Below are 15,301 nucleotides of genomic sequence, written 5' to 3'. Positions count from 1 at the left end.
TCGGAATGGGTGTGGCTTCGCACCACGGTAGTTAGCCCTTCGATGAAGGAATGGTTTCGCACCCAATTGAATTTCCACAACTTGGAGAATTAGAGAAACAGGAAAACGCAGAATTTTATTCATAATATTCAATAAAAAAAATCTACAAGGGGTGTCTATTTATAATAAAAGCCTATACCCCAAAACTCATGTCATGCGCGTAACCTATTAGTTAGAGATGAAATAACCACAAACAACAACTAATCAAAACAATCTAAACAGTCCATGATATTCCTAATAATAAAAATAACCAAAACTCAAAGTACTGGATCGTTTAAAATAGTAGGCCACGGTCATGAAAACTCATGGTGGGATTCACATGATGATCGGGTTCACTCTAAGGGACCAAAACAAAATCCTCCCTAGATGTCGTCATCGATCCAAATTGACGGTAGCGCCCTCCTCTTCCTTGCATACGTGTGTAGGAGGGCATGCGTGTGCGCATGATGTCCCCATCACACCTTGATATACGTGGCTTATCAATGCCATCCATCTATTTTTAAAGATCATTTTAATAGATATTCAAAAAGTTTGCAGATTAGAGGCTTAAGTTGACCAAACCAAAGGAAGCAGTGACAATACTGACCCACCATTCAAAGTTTCAAACCTTACTAAGGCCCAACGTGCTGGTTATTTGACATCCAACGTTATCGCAAGGTTACATGGACATATACGAAGGGAAAAGATAAATATCAGCTTCATTCGAAACTTTTGTGGCGCTCAAAAGGTAGGCATTTAATCCCCACCGTTTCCTATGATGCGGTTCACTGGAGCTTTCAATCAGCCTCAGTTTTGGATTCATCACCTCTAATGATTTTTCTAAGTGGATGGACGGTATATATAAAACACATACATCATGGTGGGCCCCTCAGAGCCCTCGATAGGACCGTCCATCTCTAGCTATTCCTGGTGGGGTAGTACCCAATCCCCGCCCTTAAAATGATCTGAAAAATAGATGGACATTGACCCTGCCGCAGAGGTATTCCCATGCCCGGGGCTGTGGGGCCCACAGAGATGTCCGTGACAAATCACATCCGTCCCATCTGTTTTTGCAAGACCACAATAGGAGAGTATAATGAAAATCATGCAGATCCAAAACTCATATGGGCCATACCATACGAAGCAATGGGGATTGGACGCCTGGGGATGGATAATCAGCTCCAGGACGGTTTCAACGGTGGACGTTTTTGTTTCCACTGTTTCGTTTTGTGTGGCCCACAGTAGTTCTATATTTGCTTGATTTTTGGGTCCTTTCCCTATTGTGGTCCTTAAAAACAGATGGACGGAGTGGATTTATCACTGACATCTATGTGGACCCCACACAGAACGGGCACGGGTATTTCTCTGTCCCCGGGGCCATATGCCATCCGCCACCCTTTTTCGGAACTCTCTCAAAGAAAGGAAGTTAGGGAAGGAGTCAGAAACCCTAGATTCTTCCAGAAACTCTACTTCTTCTATTAAAATCGCCGGATTCTCCTTCTCCAAACCCACGTACGTCTCTCTCTGCACCGTCCATCTGGTGGGCCGTAGCCTCGATCGGTCACAGTTCAAGAGAGCACAAAGGTGCGGTTCCCACACCTCCATTCTTTTTGAAAAATTGCAGGGAAGTGACTTCTCGCCCCAGCCCTATGAATTTCTCTGGCAGTTATGTCTGTAAGTGTTTTACAGGTGGATTTCTTCCCCCAAACACCACCCGTAAGTCACTGATGTGTGACTTAATTGGATGTGTGGTGAAAGTAGAATTGGATAAGGGAAAAGATGAGAATGGAGAGATAAGGAAGAAATATTAGAAAAGAATAAGGAAGACGAAAATTGGGAGAGATAAGAGGGAAAACAAGCTTAAAGGACGATTGCTATTTCTCTCTGCCCCCAAGGGATTGCATTGCATTCTATTATATAATCATTACAATAAAACTCCAATTAAACAACAATAATTATATAAAAGTAATTGGCAATTTAAAAGAATAATTAAAAGCATAAAGTTGAATTGGAAAATGAAATTTTCAAACATTTTCAAATTCAAATGGGAATTGAAGATTTGGTGCTCTTCTAATGAAATTAAGTTCTTTTAAAAAAAAAAAAAAAAAAAAAAAAAACTTGCTAACAAAAAACAGACTAAAAAATATTTATTATAATTGAATTCAAAATTTTAAGTATATGAAAGAAAATGAAATATATTAACTTCCAAATAATTTTTGCATTAAAATCGCGATAATTTTGTGCTAAAATTGCATAAATTTTAAAACAGGTGAGAATATGAAATCGTCTTGATTGTTTAATTTGATCATTTTTTATTTTTTTTTGTGAATATATGATGAGATTTTCAAAATCTTGGTAATTGTTGTCACAATGGGCCCACCTCAGCATGATTCTCATGGTGTGGCTGGTCTTTTCCACGACTCAAATGATCTGCATGCATCACACTTTGGTGGGGAAAGATGGGGCTGTATGTGGAAGTGCATAGCAGTGCCTGCATATGATAATCTCTCAATCCTAATCCCAGAAGAGAAGAACAAAAATGTTTGGCTGCTCAAAAACTGTATATGTTGGGATGCATTGTGGTGATCCTAGTTGTTCATATGGTGGGCCCCATGTTGGATCAAAGGTATGCCCAATTGTCCTCCCAATAGATGATCCAAACAGCCCAATGTGACCTTGTAAGAATGTCAAGCTTAGGTTGCAATTTTCAATTGTAGTTGGATGGGTAGGATCATCCAATATCGCATATATTTGTGTGTGCTCCAATCATTGATGACATCAGATAAATGTCTTAGTTACTGAAGGAGACGAGGAGCATTGTAATTGTCGTTGCTATTTGCATGGAGCTTGGCTTTTGAAGTATGGTTGTCTGAGCATGAGATCAACAGCATAGGTCACTGAATGATTGTCAGTGTTGTTGTTTGCATGGACTTTGGTTTCTGAAGTATGAAAGTGTTAATATTAGAGAGTGGCTTTTACAGCTATGGCTTTGACGAATTTCATCCTCACTGTCGCCGGTGTTAGTGCTGTTGTCCTCCTCCTTCGGAGTGATGTCAAACAGTCCGCTACCATTTTCAGACGCAACATTCGTCAAATTCGGCAATGGCTTGAGGAAGAATCTGCTTCAACTAAGTAAGACCCCCTTTTTCTATGTCCTTTCATTTCTTTCCATTTCAATGGTTCCACATGTTTGACCACTTTTACCTAGTAGAATCATATTGGCCCGATTCCTGAGCATCATGGGGGCATTCAACGCATGTGCATTGGCCCATGGTTCAATGATGGGGACCATTAATCGAGTGGTCCTACTTTGGGTTGACCATACCCCAATACCCTTCTTGAACAATCCTAACGATTCAATTGGTAACCTGAGAATGGACGGTTGGGACTAAAATGCATCAATGTTTTTTTTTTTTTTTTTTTTTTGAGGGAGAGAGGGAGAGAACACAAAATTCATTGAAAGAAAAAAGGAGAAACAGAAAGGGGAGGGAGTTGGCTCGTTGAGGTAGCGGAAAAACAGCCCTCTAAAGGAAAAAAAAGAACAGAAAAAACTGAAAAAGAAAAACATAGGCTGACCCAACAAGAAATTGATAACTTAAGGGCCCAAAAATAGAAGATTACATCCCCTCAAGGAATCAACATAAGAAACCCATTCGGATATAGAGTTCTTACCTCTGCTTGCAACGAACTCAGCTAATTTAGAGATATCTCTGAAACATCTACCATTCCTTTCTTCCCAAACGGACCACCAAATAGCCAGGAGGGCTATCCTCCAGATTGGAGTTCAGAGCTTGCCTATATGAACCCCATGCCAAGCCTTCAAAAGACGAGTTGAAGAATCTGGGAAGCACCAAGAGATGTTGAAGGGATTAAGAAGAAGGGACCAGATTTGGGAAATAAATGGGCAGTGAATGAATAGATGATCAACCGTTTCTTTGGCAAACATACAACATAGACAGATATTGGGAAGAATCATCCCCTCCTTTTTTTTTCCAGGTTGTCAATCGTAAGCACCTTCGTCTTTCCCACCAACCATCCAAATACAATAATCTTAGGAGGGGCCGCGTACTTCCAGATGTGGGCAGTGGAGATTTGATCTTCATAAATGGGGGCGGAAGCTAGATATCTGTAAAAAGACCTGACAGAGAACATAGCTAATTTATCGACTGTCCAAACTATATTATCATCTGAAGAATAGTTTGGCTTGAAGGTAGAAATTCTGGCGAGGAGAGACGTAAACTCAGCAATCTCCCTTTCGTAGAGATTTCTTCTGCAAATCAGATTCCAGACCATGTTTTCGCTTGATGAAGAAATACATTCAGAGACTGAAATGCCCTGGTTAGGGATGATACGAAAAATATTAAGAAATTCCACTTTGAGATGAGAGTAACCCGCCCATATGTCGGGTGCGGATTGGATACTGACAAGGTGAGTAGCCAAATGGCTACTGAAGTGACGTCACCAAGCTCTGTGGACCTCACCATGATGCATGTGTTGTATCCATACCGTCCAACCATTTTTAGAGATCGTTTTATGGCATTACAAAGAGAATGAGATAGATCTAAAGTTCAAGCGGACCCCACCATAGAAAATAGTGGGACAGTGACATCCACCGTTCAAAACTTCTTAGGAGCAATCACACCCACTGTTGAAACATTTATAGGGCCCACCATGATGCATTTTTGAGATCCAACCTATTCATAAGTTAACATAGAGATAGATGAAGTGAAAACAAAAACATAGAGATAGATATATTATCATCTGAAGAATAGTTTGGCTTGAAGGTAGAAATTCGGGCGAGGAGAGACGTAAACTTAGCAATCTCCCTTTCGTAGAGATTTCTTCTACAAATCAGATTCCAGACCATGTTTTCGCTTGATGAAGAAATACATTCAGAGATTGAAATGCCCTTGTTGGGGATGATACGAAAAATATTAGGAAATTCCGCTTTGAGAGGAGAGTCACCCGCCCATATGTCGGGTGCGGATTGGATACTGACAAGGTGAGTAGCCAAATGGCTACTGAAGTGACGTCACCAAGCTCTGTGGACCTCACCATGATGCATGTGTTGTATCCATACCGTCCAACCATTTTTAGAGATCGTTTTACGGCATTACGAAGAGAATGAGATAGTTCTAAAATTAAAGTGGACCCCACCATAGAAAATAGTGGGACAATGACATCCACCGTTCAAAACTTCTTAGGGGCTACAGTAGTTTCCAATCAAGCTGATATTTTTGTTTTCACTTCATCTATCTCTATGTTAACTTATGAATAGGTTGGATCTCAAAAATGCATCATGGTGGGCCCTATAAACGTTTCAATGGTGGCTGTGACTGCTCCCACGGTTTTCTGTGGTGGGTCTACTTGAAATTTAGATCTACATTCTCTATGTAATGCCATAAAACGATCTCTAAAAATGGTTGGACAGTATGGATACAACATATGCATCATGGTGGGGTCCACATATCTTGGTGATGTCACTTCAGTAGCGATTTGGCTACTGACGTTGTCAGTATCCAATCCGCGCCCATATGTCTTCCCAAAATCGCACTTTATCTCCTTTACCAATCTGGAAAACAATGTTATTGAGCACTTCTTTTTCCATAGCTAGAATGCCCCTCCATAGGACCGAAGCCCTATAGAGAGAAGAGTCTTTGGTCCACCAACCCCCTGGAGATTGGCCATACTTGCATTTTATGATTTTGTTCCAAAGGAGATCCTTATCATATCCTAGTCTCCAAACCCACTTACCAAGAAGGGCCTTGTTCATGATCTTGAGGTCTAGAATCCCCACTCCTCCTGCCTGAGTGTGTTTGTAGACCTCTTTCCAGCTAACAAGATGGAATTTTCTATTTTCCTCTCTGTCGTGCCATAGGAAATCGCGTCTTGATTTTTCCAGAGAAGCCAAGACCATTGCCGGATATCTGAACATGGACATAAAATATAGCGGAAGATTTGATAAAGCTGATTTGATTAGAGTGACCCGACCCCCAAGAGATAAGTATCTGCATTTCCAAGTGGAGAGGTATTTATCGAATCTATCAATAATCTTACCCCAGAGACTTTTTGGGGGTTTACCAATGCATAAAGGGAGGCCCACGAAAGAGGTTGGAAGGCTGCCTGAAGAGCGGTTAAACAATTCTGTGAAGGAATTTATTTCGTCCTGTCCCATATTTACCCCAAAAATTTTAGATTTTGCATTGTTTACTCTCAGACCTAATACCACCTTGAAGCATTTGATTATTGTACGAAGATTGCCCACTGATTCCTGATCTGCTTTGCTGAAGAGAAGCTTGTCATCCGCAAATTGGACATGAGAAATCTGACTGTCCATTTCTTTGATTGTGATACCGTTGATGATGCCTGCTTGTTGGCCTCTGATTAGCATTCTGGAAAGAGCATCGACTACGATAAGGAAGAGGTAAGGCGATAATGGGTCACCTTGGCGAAGCCCCCTGGAGCTTTTAAAGAATCCTCTTGCAGAACCATTCAGGAGAACAGAGAAATGGACCGAGCCAACACATTCTCCCATCCACTCTATCCATTTAGCACCAAACCCCAAGTGAAGAAGCATGTATTAGAGGAATCCCCAATCAATGTGATCATAGGCTTTCTCGAGATCAAGCTTGCATAGAATGGTCTTCGCTTTGAATCTGTGAGTGGAATTCAGGCATTCATAAGCGATCAAGGAGCTGTCTAGAATTTGTCTGCCCGGGATGAAAGCGCTTTGGTTCCCCGAGATTATTTTTCCTATCACCTTCTTTAAACGGGAAGTCAATACTTTTGCAAGGATCTTGTAGGGGCTTCCTATCAAGCTGATCGATCTGAAGTCTTTAAAGGAGGCAGCACCCGGGGATTTTGGGATTAAGGTGATGAAAGTGGCACCGAGGCCTTTTGAGAGGTGGACCCTGTCAAAAAATTCATTGTAGAAGTCCATGATGTCCTTCCGCAACACTTCCCAGAAGAATTGGAAGAACATAATTGGGTAGCCATCAGGTCCAGGGGCCTTTTTTCCGTGCAAGTCATCCACAGCGGCTTTTACTTCAACAACAGAGAAAGGGGCCTCCAGGGCTATGGCATCCGATTCTTCTAAACTGTCGAAATGAAGAAAATCCAAGGCAGGTCTTTTTCGGTTCTCTCCCCGAAGAAGGTTGCTGAAGTAATTAACTGATTCAGTCGCAATTTGATCTTTGTCGTCGATCATTATGCTGTCGATCCTGTTGAATCTGGCCCTTGCATTGGCTATACTGTGGAAGAACTTTGTGTTTTTGTCTCCCTCCCTGATCCACTTTGAGTGAGATCGTTGCTTCCATGAAATTTCGTCTTGAAGCGCTCTAGTTGAGATATTTTGAATAATCTGAATTCTTTTGGTCAGTTGGTCTGTAGATGTGGATCCTTCTTCCATATTTGCATCGATATTTTGTAGCTCCGAAAGCAGAGATTCCATTTCCTTATCTCTGTTGAGTTGATCTATAGCCTTCCATTCTTTGATCTTCTTCTTAAGAAGTTTCAGCTTACAGCTCAGCCTGTATCCTGCATAGCCTTCAACAACAAAACTAGACCACCATTCTTTAACCATTAGAGGGAAACCAGGAGATTTTAGCCAAGATAATTCAAACCGGAAGGGTTTAGGGCCCCAATTCTAGTGATCAACTAAGAGCATAATCGGGCAGTGATCATCAGTGGTTCTCGGGAGGGCTGACTAAGATATGAATGGGAAGGAATCAGTCCAATCAGACGAGATTAGGAATCGGTCCAGTCTGGAGAGAATCGGGTTCAGTCTGCCATTGGTCCATGTGAATTTAGCACTGAGAAGAGGGAGATCCATGAGCTCCTGGTCATTGATCCAAGAGGAGAATCTGCGCATAGCTGGAGAGACCCTGGACCGATGAGAATTTTCTTCTATATATATATATATATATATATATATATCTTGTAATGTTGAAGTCCCCGCACAGACACCAAGGGCCAAGAAATCTGTTCCTGGCTGCAGAGAGTTCCAGCCAGAAGTCCTGTCTCCTGGCTTTAGAAGTAGGGCCATAAACCGAAGTTATGAGACAGCAGAAGTCATTGGAGAAAATTTTGAGAATAACCGAGACAGAGAAATCTTCTGACCAGCTGTTCTCCAAGGTCCAAGTAGCGGATTTCCACGTTCCACATGGAATTGGAAAAGAAAAAGGCCTAAGCTTCGATTGCTAGGATCTTTAAACAGGGCGATTTTTATTTATTTATAAATGAGGTCTTTATTCACTGAGGCCCATTAATTAATCATTTGGATCACCAAATCATGTGCAGTTTGTAAAGATTGGGGACCTAAGCATGCCATTCTCATCCTAAGGCTCAGGACCCTTGTGTGTTCTTTATTTTCTGTGGAATCATGGATATAATTTTTATCATTTTTTAATAGTTCTGAGTGAACTTCCTATGATGTGATTAGTGTTCAACGAGCAAGTTTAGTTGTTTTCTGGTTAAGGTGTGAGTTTGATTTTTATCGTATGGGTTTAGTTTGCAAATGGCAAAAGGTGTGAAGTTCGGTGTGAAGTTCATTCCTAGATTGAGTTCACTTCTTTCTTTTGTTTTTTTGGGTAAATTGAATATGGTCAAACAGTTTAATGTGAATTTGATTGTCAGCAAATGGGTTCCATTATTGTCTGTACTAAAAGTTGTGAATTTGATTTTTGTCCATTTTTTTCCTTGTCAATTGAAGATGGCTGAAGAGTTTTAAGGTGAGAATTTGTGGTTTTGGTAAATGGTAAATAGGTCTAGTTATTCCTTTTTTTTCTGTGACTTGGAAATGGATGAGTACATTAAGGTGCTTTAGTGTTAGAATAAACAGACTATCGAGGAAATCCAGAAAGCAAGGCCATATTAATCAATCATCATCATAGCCTTGGTTCAGCTATTTTGGGCTGGCTTTGCAAATCCTGTTTTGCTAATCATCAAGGTTTGAAACATGAACTCAGATTGTTTGGTAAAACTTCAATAGTTGGCTGCCTAACTTACATGTATGATCAGGCTGGGGATCAGCTGAAACATTCTCTCAGGCTGCCTCTGGTCCTTAAGTAATGATTTTTTTTTTCTTTGACAAAAGACAAAGGTACTAACTACAATACAAGTAAAAGTAATGAGCATAGGTTACTAGTGTGAAACACCAGCCTAGAGATGCCTTCCTCACCTTAAATATATGTTGGGAAATAGTCCCCCTTTAACACTAAGCCAAGTATGCCTTAGCCTAATTTGATTCTCTTTTGAGAGCTATAATAAAGGTATTAAAGACCGATTACATCTGTTATGTAACAGTAGCAGTGGGAACCATTACAGGTTACTGGGACATCACGGCCATTAGGGAAAAGTAATGGGCCAATGGCCATTACGGCCGTATCGTAACTATAATTACAGTGGTCGTTACAGCCAATGTTCGAATTGTCAACGAGAAATCGATAATATCAACAATATTATTGGTGTCGCTGAACCGGCGATACCAAAACTCCAAGTTTTCGTTTCTCTTCCAAATGTTGACGAAATATCGGTGGTATTTTCGATTTTATCGAAAAAATAGCTATCATTCTCCTTATTATTGAAAAAAATTGAAATAAATATAAAAAATATATAAAAAAAAAGCTCTCTTACCTTTTTTTTCTCCAGATCTACCCGCGGAAGTGGATTTCGGCTAGATTTAGTGGGCCAATCGCTGTCGATAGCTCTGAATTTTCCGAGATAAGAAAACCCTTTTAAAAAACCCTTTCGGAAGATGATATTGATTGCAGATTTTCCGGAGAAAACGAGAGAATTTCGTTAAAACGAAAGCTCTCTCGCGTCCGCTCCGGGCAAGGATTAGCTACTGACAGGATGAGTATACTGAGAGGTTGAGTAGCGAGACTAGCTACTGAAGCGACGTCGGCAAGTTCCGTGGGCCCCACCATGATGTATGTTTTGTATCCACACCTTCCATCCATTCAGAGAGATCATTTTAGGGCAATATCCAAAGAATGAGTTAAATCCAAAGCTCCAGTGGACCCCAACACAGAAAACAGTGGGACAGTGATGCCCACCATTAAAAACTTCTAAAGGCCACAAAAGTTTTAGATCAAGCTGATATCTGTGTTTTCCCTTATTTCATGTCTTTTTTAACTTTTGAACAGGTTGGATTTCAAATAAACATTATGATGGGCCTTAGGATAATTTCAATGGTGGGAATCACTCTCCCCACTGTTTTCTTTGGTGGGGTCCACTACAGATTTTTATTTGCATCATTCTTTGGTTCATGCCCTAAAATGATATCTAAAAATGGATGGACGGTGTGGATATAACACATACATCATGGTGGGCCACAGAACTTGGTGACTTCACTTCAGTAGCCGACTCGCTACTCAACCTGTCAGTATCTGTCTAATCCGTGTCCTCTCACACCAGCTGTATAACTGTTTTATTGACGTCAGCAAGTTATGTGGGTCTGATCACGAGGTATTTGTTATATCAAAACCATCCATCAATTTAGTGAGCTCCTCTTAAGGCTTGAGACGAAAAATAAGACAGATCTAACTATCAAGTGGACCACACTGCAAAAAGCAGCGGGAGATTGAACGTCCACCATTGAAACCCTTTTTGGGGTCACAAAAGTTTTGGATCAATATGAAATTTGTTTTTCCTCTTCATTCAGGTCTTTGTGACCTTATGAACAGATTGGATGGAAAATAAACGTTATGGTGGGCCCTCCGAATTTTTTAACGATGAAAATCATTATCTCCGCTGCTATTTGTGGTGTGGTCCAGATGATCTTTGGACATGATTCATTTTTTGGATAATGCTCTAAAATGATCTCTAAAAATAGATGAACAATGTAGATATAATAAATACATCACAGTGGGTCCATGTAACTTTGATCTCCTTTGAACCGTTCGTACAACTCGGAGCTTAAGGAGCGTCAGTGCTCGTCTTCGCACGACACGTACCTGCAGCAGCTATATAGCTGGTGTGTGGTACACCAGCCAATCCGCTTCCAGTTTTAAGGGAATGGAATCCACTTCCAGTTTAATGGTGGGATTTAATCGCTGCTGCTTCCTTTGGTGTGGTCCACTTGAGATTTGGAATTACCTCATTTTTGGGACTGTACTAAAATGATATGCTGTAATGGATTAATGGGGTTGATTTCTCGCATATATCATGGTGGGCCCACAGAACACTGTCGAGTAGCCACCTTGTTATTCACAACATGATAAAACACATGCCATACGGTGGGTACCACAAAGTCCTTACACCACTAGAAGGACTTGATTTGGCTAGTGACGTTGCCATTGTCAAGATGGCTAGTGGTTGGTGCTATGTGGGCCTAATCATGATGTATTTATTTGATCCACGCTGTCCTTCTATTTTTTCAGATCATTTTAGATCTTGATCCAAAACATCAAGCATATATAACTCTCAGGTGGACCACACCACAAGAAACAGTAGCAATTGAATGTCCACCATTAAAAACCTCCCAGGGTTCAGTGTAATGTTTATTTGACATCCAACCTGTTGATTAGGTTATACAAACTAGTTTGATACAAAAATTTTGGCCCTCGAGAAGTTTTTAATGGTGTGCATTCAATCAACACTGTCCAGTGATGTGGTCCACTTGAGATTTGGATCTATCTATTTTTTGGGCTTATACCATAAAATGATCTGGAAAATTGGATGGATGCGTTAATATGTCAAACAAGTGTCATATCCAAGCTATCAATCACCAAGTATACCAATATATAGATTCCATGTCCCAAGAAAAGTGTACTTTTTTAGTTCATTAACTTTTACATGTCCTAATTATTATATGTTAGCTGCATTTGTATTATATGAACTCATTTTGATTACAATTGGAGCGATTTCTTATGGCAGCGTATGCTTTTTGGGCCCTATTAAATGAAAACTTATTGGGCCCTATTAAATGAAAACTTATTATTTAATGCATTTTTTTTGTAATTTTTTAATTCATAAATATGCAAATATGTGTATTTAGGCATGCCCTGAAGTTTTGCTGAAAAATTCCATCATTTTCCCCATTTTTCGCCTTTTTTTTTTTTTTTTTTTTTTTGCATTTCCGGATATCGGTGATATTATCGGTGATAACGATATTATATCTTTATCTCCAGTCAGCGAAACTTATAGCGATACCGACAACTCGAACACTGGTTACAGCTACCATTACCTTTATTGAATACCTTGGCTAGAGTAAATGGTTGTTCGTCATAAGAGACGATGACTTCCAACACATCCTTCTGTTACTTGGTCTACAGGAAGGCACGTTGCATAATGAATGAGGTCCCCACCTTCTTTGTAGGATCGGAGTAGGTGACATAATGCTATCTTGACATAACTAGTCCAGGCCCAATGTGCCTAGGTAGCCAGCTTCCAATGAACTTTTGATATTGTGGGCAATGAGGAATATGAAATGGATTATAGTTGACATTTCAACAATTGATGACACTTTATGCTCATCCATGGTGAAAGATAAATCTCTCAATCAGCTATCAAACTTGAAAACATAGCGTTTGATTGGCTTTGATAGTCACGAATTCAACTAATTATGGTGTTCTGTTCCTAGTAATAGAAATCCATTTTCTTTTTTTACTGCGAAAGATGACAAGGATGCTTCTACCCTTTTGGTTTATTATTAAATGGAGTGTTGTGAACATCTCAGATAGCATACTCACCAACGCATTTGGGGTGTATTTGGATGCGTTGTTAATTCGAATTGCAATTATTAGGATGGTAATGGGCAATATTCAGTTTCTTGTTGGGAGAGGGGATAAGGTAAGATTATGTGAAGACATTTGGTTGTTCGACCGATGTCAGCAAATATCACTCTTTCTTCATCCCAAGATGCCAAAATGAATGATTGTTTTGAGATTATGGGGGGATCCATAGTCCGGAATATCTTGCTTGGACGAAAATATTCCGATGAGGAAATGAGAGGCTTCAGAAATCTCTTGTAAGTTCAATGAGCTTTTTATGGGTCCTAATGCTGATTTGAAAATGGATGGATGGCGGATTATCATTTTCATCTAACCCATTCTTCCATACAATTTGCTCATTTGATGTGGAGCCTAGTTCATGCACCTAGTTTTGGAATTTCTCGTTCTGCTTAGGGTTCGACTGTTTGCAGCCAATTCTAATAAAGTCCTTATGCTCGTAAATCTGGAAAAGATGAAGCTGTCACTCCCAATACATGCATTTTGTGGAAGAAGGAAGAGACAATGAGACCATATGTTCTTTCCAAAAACAGAAAGGACAATGAAACCATCTGTTCTTTCCAAAAAAAAAAAAGACAGTGAACCATATTTTATTTCATTGTTCAATAGCCAGCATGTTTTACAGTATCATCCAAGTCGTATCAATTTCGTTTTGCACCTCATCTGAGTAGGACTGAGTCGACACCAAGTCGGGCCAAGTCACCCCATTTATGTATGCAGGAGTTCTGTTTCAGACCGGTACAGATAAAAACCGATAGAACTTGGACTATACCCTGTCGTATCTGACAATATTTTTAAACCATGGCTGAGTTGTTCTTTCTCCTCTTCTTGTAAAGGTGCCAATAGTGTGGCCCGTAAGCTCATTTGTGAGGAAGTATTGATAGGTTCACTCTCTATGGTCACTCATTTCCCTTTGTAATCGATCTTCGTCTCTTTTTGTCAGCATTTGAAAAAAGAAAAGGAAAATTAGAACAACTAATCATAATTTCCTTGAGGCCTGTTTGACAAGCTGGAATCTGGGGGAGAAGAAAGGAATTCTTTATCATTATTTCCCAATGTACTATTGAGAAATAGATTCCAATGGATTCCATTTATAGTGGTATGTTTGATTTGCAAGTGGAAATCTCTGTTTTATCTCACAATGGTCACCGTAAAATTTGTGCTTGTGGATTGTACAAGTGGGAAAGTGCAGTGATGTCATGGAATCCATGATTTTCTATGCAAGTCAAACTAGGGGAAACATTAATGATTACACTTTTCCTTCTTTTTATTCCTTGGATTCCCATGCATCAAAGAGGCCCTTAGCATCCATATTAAGTGTCTCCAACTTTGGATCGTGTTACTTTCAAGTTAGATTTGGAAGAAAAGTTACTGTAGTTCGAGAACGAGTTGCCGAGTCGCTGAGTCTCTTAACCATGTTTGGGAACTGTGGACACATCAATATTCTCATGAAACCATTGTTTTCATGCAATGATTCAATTTTCTGTCCTTGCATTTCTACTATGCTACGCTAGCGCATGTCTCTCTCAAATGCTGCGCATGAACTTTGGGTTGTGATCAGTTAATCATTTTACCATAAACATCTCTTAAGAACTCATCATTGCCTTGTGATTGTTTTTTTTAGGGCTGCAGAGAAGATGAAACCCAAGGAATTGGAATCTCAGGTCCCTGAGAAAGATGTTTCCAAAGACAAGCATTGAATTATCTTAGGCAGGTAGTTTGTAGTATTAACTTGCTGCTTTGCTTGTAAATCTTGAAACATCACCTTGGTCTAGAGCAGAGGAATTGTAGGATCTTCAACGCGAGGCAATTTCACATCTTACTTGGGTTATCAATTATGATTATGTTTTTCTTGGAATATCTTAGCCCCAGAATCTTGGATCTCCCTTTAGTCAAATGTTGACTTTTGCTGAATCCCTTTTCTTAGATAAGAAATTCAAAGGTTATTGGCCATGGTGGGGTCTTATATGATTCCTCTTGGGAGCAAGGTTTCAATTCTTGGACATTGACTTGTCTGGAGCATATAAACATTTCATGGGGTGACAGTTTTCAACCAACAAGACCATATGGACTGTGTTTCCTCCAGTTAAAATGTTACTGCAGAATCATATGAGTGAATTAGAAGCTTGGTTTTCAAGGAGGATAGATGCTACAAAAGAATCTGCCTCAAAAGAAAAATGACTAAAATGAAGATGGAATATTTAATATTGATTTGCACCACAACCAAAGGCAGCCATCAACAGGTAAGAAAAGGAGCTAGCTTACAACTTGCTCTGATATTATGAAACTTAAAGTTTGAAATATAAAAGGCTTACTTTGAGAGAATGAATACAACAAAGGGCTTGACTCCTTTATATAGATATTAAAAGTGCAAGAGTACTGACATGACATATCACAAGTAGTAGTTCTCTGTAAGCAGATTGGCTGGGGCAGCATACAACACCCACCTGGCTATGTGTTGACGTCACTAAGTTATGTGGGTCCCATCATGAGGTATGAGTTATTTCCAAACCCTCCATCCACTTGGCAAGCTTATCATAAGGCTTGAGCTG

At 39.9% G+C, this 15,301-nt stretch overlaps 1 protein-coding gene across 1 annotated transcript; it reads left to right on the top strand.

The window, feature by feature from the left end:
* The first annotated feature begins 1,454 nt into the window (after nt 1-1,454).
* LOC131219504 (uncharacterized) lies at nt 1,455-14,600 on the top strand. Its single transcript, XM_058214675.1, has 3 exons — nt 1,455-1,602; nt 3,000-3,150; nt 14,374-14,600. Exons 2-3 carry the CDS (start codon nt 3,002-3,004, stop codon nt 14,447-14,449), a joined length of 225 nt encoding a protein of 74 aa, XP_058070658.1. The 5' UTR covers nt 1,455-1,602; nt 3,000-3,001; the 3' UTR covers nt 14,450-14,600.
* Nucleotides 14,601-15,301: the final 701 nt, after the last annotated feature.

This window comes from Magnolia sinica, chromosome 11 (assembly GCF_029962835.1).
Source record: "Magnolia sinica isolate HGM2019 chromosome 11, MsV1, whole genome shotgun sequence".
Lineage (NCBI taxonomy): Eukaryota > Viridiplantae > Streptophyta > Magnoliopsida > Magnoliales > Magnoliaceae > Magnolia > Magnolia sinica.
The sequence above is the reverse complement of the archived record's forward strand: the minus strand, read 5'-3'. Positions and strand labels throughout refer to the sequence as shown.